General features: G+C 34.3%; 1 protein-coding gene across 1 annotated transcript; it reads left to right on the forward strand.

The window, feature by feature from the left end:
* Positions 1–1,080: 1,080 nt before the first annotated feature.
* Positions 1,081–1,691, forward strand: LOC142169741 (uncharacterized). Its single transcript, XM_075231647.1, has 2 exons — positions 1,081–1,379; positions 1,451–1,691. The coding sequence occupies exons 1-2, from the start codon at positions 1,081–1,083 to the stop codon at positions 1,689–1,691; spliced, it is 540 nt and encodes a 179-aa protein (XP_075087748.1).
* Positions 1,692–5,621: the final 3,930 nt, after the last annotated feature.

Genomic DNA, 5,621 nt, shown 5'->3' on the forward strand with positions numbered 1-5,621 from the left:
CACAAATTACACAATTACCACAATCATTAGGCTCGAGGTTGAGTCACATGAAGTGTAAGTGGTAATGCTGTAGAAACTTACCCATATCTAATATATTTATATCAAACTAATAAATACAAAATATTTAATTTTCATGCGGTTGTTTTCATTTCCTCTTAAGTGATAGTATGTATTTTCAGTTTAATTATTAATTGCTAAAGTTAAATTATTTTAATAATGTAAATACCAGAGTTCCGATAAGAATCATGTAGTAGAAAGACTATCTATCTTACCGGGTGGAGGAGGCATAAGTAAAAGTATTCCTTTGTCTTTTAAGTTAATAACTAACTAAACTAGATTAATGAATTACCACTAGATGCAAGCTCAGTAGTTATGTAATTAATATTAAGTTTTGGTTAATTCGGAAAATCAAAATTATAAAAAAGAGATATTTTTCTTTTCAAATTAAATAAAATTGCTTAATATTTAAATAGAAATGCATAGCAGTACCTGTAGGCTATACAAAAACGTCATTTTTCTTCCTTGTAATTATTTGAAAGTCATTTTATCGTCAAATGGAGACTTAATTTTAAAAAAAAGGGGTATTGAATATAATAACAAGAATGGAAAGGAAAACAATTAGTCTAGGAGCTCAACTCATAGCCTCATAGGTTCAAGAAGTTAGTTACAGTCGGTTAAAAGTTAGTTAAGTTAGTTACGAGTCATTTATATGGTTATGACTTATGGAGATTTTATTCTTAGAGAAACATGAGATAATCTGCTCTATATAAACTTGTAGATGCTTAAACTTCATACTCTCTTCTTCTTCTTCTTCTCCTCAAATTAATGAATTCTTCTATTTGTGATCTTCATTTCTTCTTGTTAATTGCTTCTAATCACATTGTTCTTATGATGTACATTTGAATTTTTTCATGGTATCAGAGCCGTAAAATTCAATCACTTTAGCGAATCAAAAGTTCTTGTTCTTGTCAATATCTGTCAACAAAATCTTTCTTCGAATCTTGAAGAAGTTTGAGAATATATATTTTGGTAATCTGTATTGAAACAAGCTTTGTTGGTTAATTGCAATCGTCTGAAGATATGACAATCAACAATTCTGAGAATCTAGGAACTACGACTGGTACTTCACCATCTGTTATTCAAGTTGATGCAAATGGAACTCAATATGCACCCGGGGCCATACTAGTCATGGATCATAATCATCCTCTATATCTACACTCGACTGATATAAGTGGCATTTCTCTCATCTCCTTACAATTAACTGGCTCTAAGAATTATTTTTTATGGAGCAAATACATGAGAATAGCCCTGCTAGGAAGAAACAAGTTGGGATTTGTTGATGGCTCTTGGAAGAAAGAAAATTTTAGAGAAGAATTCTGGTACCAGTGGGAGAGGTGTAATGCTATAGTCCAATCTTGAATAATGAACATTGTGTCTAGTAATTTGTTAGGGGAATGGTGTATGCAGATAGTGATCAAGATGTTTGGGAAGATCTGAAAGAAAGATTCAATAAGGTTGATGGATCAAGATCATTTAGCCTACATCAAGAAATTATAAGACTAACTCAAGGAACAACATCTGTGAAAACTTACTTCACAAAGTTGAAAGAGCTTTGGGTTGAATTAGAGGCACTTGTGCCACTACTAAGCTGCAAATGTGATAAATCAAGGGAGTTTGTAGCCTATCTTTAAAGATATAAATTATATCAGTTTCTAATGAGGTTGAATGATAACTATCTACAAGCTAGGAGTCAGATACTTCTAATGACACCACTACCCTCAGTAAACCAAGCTTATGTTATGATAATCAGTGATGAGTCACAAAAGGCTATGGGAAAAATCTCCAGCTCAATTGGTCTATTAGGTGATATGCCTACTGTTAATTCTACTGTTATGTACTCTAAGATAGGATATCAAGGTCAGAAGATCAGGAAAACCAATAACCTGTATTGTGATCACTGCAAGATAAGAAATCACACTAGAGAAAACTGTTATAAACTGAAAGGATATCCTCAAGAATCCAAATTCAAAAGAAAGGGAGGACAAGGTGGTTCATCTGCTGCCTACAATGTGTTCTCAGAAGAAGCCAGTAATCAGTTGACACAGGTTGATATTCAAGGGAACAATAAAGACAACAGAGTATACTATATAGACACATCTGCATAAATGGTTCAAATGAATCAGCTCCCAAGACAGATAACCCAGACTGGAGCATGTGCTTTTATTCAGTCTCAATATGAACAAATTGTGCAACTACTTAATGCAAAGTCAGCACTAAAGTACAAATTTCCATATTGCTTCCTCAGCCAATATAATAGGTAAAGAACCAGGTATTAGCAGCAGTAAGGCAATGCTAGTGTCAAAAATCCTTAGAGACTGGATTATTGACACTGGTGCCACAAACCATATGGTTCTGATATAAGCATGCTAAACAAAGAATTTCTATTAAAAATACAAATTCAAAAAATGTGCAATTACCAAATGGTGATGTATCACAAGTAACACACATTGGCTCTAGCACAATTTCTGATAACAGTACTCTAGCTAATGTATTTCTATCGCCTCAGTTCAAGTATAACCTTATGTCAGTCTCACAGGCAATAAAATAATTAAACTTTGTAGCTATCTTTTATCCAAACTTTTGTGTGTTTTAAGATCTTTGTAGTGGCAAGGTGAAGGAAATTGGTAAGGAGAGTGAAGGCTTATACCTGCTATTAAACAAGTCTACAAGAAAACTTGGAGAAACCAGTCTAAAAGTGCATCAAGTTACTACTGTTAGTGATGATGAAATAAATTGTGGCATATGAGATTTGGCCATGTATCTAGTGCTACCTTAAATAAAATACTACCTGCTAATAATGAGGTTATAACAGAAACTATTAGGAAGTGTAGTATATGTCCATATGCTAAACAATGTAGACTATCATTCCCTACTAGCTCAAGTAAAAGTTTTGCTAAATTTGATCTTGTTCATACAGATGTATGGGGACCTTACAAAGTTCAAACCTTTGATGAAAACAAACACTTTCTAACTATAATAGATTATTTCACTAGAATGACATGGGTCTATTTGTTAAAACTAAAATCAGATGTCAGTATTGTTATTCCATTCTTCCTAAAATATGTTCAAACTCAGTTTAATGTCATGGTTAAAGTTGTTAGATCTGACAATGGTATTGAATTCCTAAATAATGCATGTAACAATATATTCAAATTAGGTATAATACATCAAAGGTCATGTGCCTATACACCTCAGCAAAATGACATAGCAGAAAGAAAATATAGACACATTCTAAAAATAACAAGAGCAGTCAGGTTTCAGGCAAATATTCCTCTAAAATTATGGGGACATTGTGTTCAAACTGTTGTGTATTTGATTAATAGGTTGCCTTCATCTGTGATTAAAGTATCTCCATATGAAGAGATGTATAACAGAAAACCTTCACTCAATCACCTAAGAGTAATAAGATGCCTATGCTATGCCAAGAATCTTGTTGAAACTGATAAATTGCAACCAAGAACAAGGACTGTTGTACTGATGGGATACTCAGAGGTACAAAAGGGTTATACTTTATATGATCTTAATAACAAATATTTTTTTGTCAGCAGGAATATTAGTTTCAGGGAAGATGATTTTCCATTCAAATGGAGTACTACTGAGATTTCAATATTCACCAACACAATGACTGAGATGGTTTCTGCAGATGAACACAACCTACCAAATTTGGAACTATAAGAGTGTTATGACAGAAGAGTGAATGAAAATAATGAGATAGCACAACATGATGCAACACAACAACCATCAGCTATCACCTATCAGTCCATCATTGCCTCCAGCTCAAATCAATCCAGAAATACAATCCATTATAAACACACCTCGGATCAATATAAACACACAACCTCTGATACAAACCACCATAGCACAAATAACTCAACCATTGCTCACTCAGCCTACGACAAGATCAAAACCAAGATCTAAACCCATTAGGAAGTTAACAAGAACTTCAAATCCACCTACATGGAGAAAAGACTGCATATCTCTTAGTCTACATAACAGTACCATTTATCCAATTTCAGACTTCATCTCCTATGACAAAATCTCACCAAAATACAGTGCTTTTCTATCAGCCTTATCATCTATTACAGAACCTCATTCTTATGTTGAAGCAGCTCAAGATCCAAACTGTATTGAAGCAATGCAGTCAGAGATCAATGCACTACAAGAGAACAACACATGGGAGATTGTAATCTTGCCAAAAGGGAAGAAACCAATTGGTTGCAAATGGATATACAAGATTAAGTATAAAGCAACAGGTGAAGTAGAAAGGCTCAAGGCAAGACTTGTAGCAAAAGGCTACAGTCAACAAGAAGGCATAGATTACCAGGAGACATTTTCTCCTATAGTCAAGATGGTGACAGTGAGATCAATCCTATCTATAGCAGCTTCAAGAGGTTGGCATATACACCAAACGGATATGTATAATGCATTCTTACAAGGAGATCTCACTTATGAAATATAGATGGTTACCACAGGGATTTCAGAGTCAGAGGGAGACTAAAGTGTGTAGACTAATTAAATCCCTCTATGGATTAAAATAAGGACCAAGGAAGTGGAATGCAAAATTGACAGAAGCTTTGTTGAGTTTCCAGTTTACTCAGAGCCAATTTGATCGTTATGTATTCATCAAGAGGACAGACAAAATCACCACAGTGGTTTCTAATCTATGTTGATGACATGTTGATAACATGTGATAAGATAGATCTTATAGGGGACACCAAGAGTGCACTACAAAAAGTATTTAAGATGAAGGACTTGGGAGAATTAGAATACATTCTAGAGATTGAATTTTCAAGATCAGATAAAGAAATCCTAATGTATCAAAGAAAATATGCATTAGAATTAGTCTCTGAACTTGGACTCTCAGCTGCAAAACCAACAGGTACACCTATGGACAACAATCTGAAACTTACAACTAGGGAATATGATGAATACTTCTCAACTGCTTCACTCACAGAAGATGAAGTCCTAACTAATCGAGGACCATACCAAAGGCTTATTGGAAAGTTACTATATCTCACAGTCACAAGGCCAGACATAGCCTTCAGTATTCAGAACTTAAGCCATTTTTTGCAACAATCAAAAAGGTCGCACATAAAAGCAGCTCAAAGAATAGTTAAATCTATAAAAAATGAGCCTGGCCTAGGTGTGCTTATGTCAAATAAACCACATGATAAACTTACATAATTTTGTGATGCTGATTGGGCAGCATGCCCTCAAACAAGTAAGTCTAACACAGGTTTTCTAGTGAAGATTGGAGATTCAACAATGTCGTGGAAATGAAAGAAACAGACTACAATCTCAAGAAGCTCTGCTGAATCTGAGTATAGAAGCATGGCTTCAGTAGTAGCAGACTTGACATGGCTATTAGGAATGCTCAAAGAAATTGGTCTCAAGTTTGAACTCCTAGTAACTATTTACAGTGACAACAAAGCTGCAATTCAAACAGCAACTAATCCAGTTTTCCACGAAAGAATAAAACATATTGAGATAGACTGTCATTTTATAAGAGAGAAGATACAACAGGGACTTGTGAGGACTGAATATATTAATACCAACGAGCA

This window comes from Nicotiana tabacum, chromosome 15 (assembly GCF_000715075.1).
Source record: "Nicotiana tabacum cultivar K326 chromosome 15, ASM71507v2, whole genome shotgun sequence".
Classification (NCBI taxonomy): Eukaryota; Viridiplantae; Streptophyta; class Magnoliopsida; order Solanales; family Solanaceae; genus Nicotiana; species Nicotiana tabacum.

Bases quoted from the DNA above. Each gene is read 5' to 3' on its own strand.
- LOC142169741 (XM_075231647.1), top strand. From the start codon at position 1,081: ATGACAATCAACAATTCTGAGAATCTAGGAACTACGACTGGTACTTCA. The intron at 1,380-1,450 runs GTACCAGTGGGA...GTAATTTGTTAG, and splicing joins AATTTTAGAGAAGAATTCTG to GGGAATGGTGTATGCAGATA.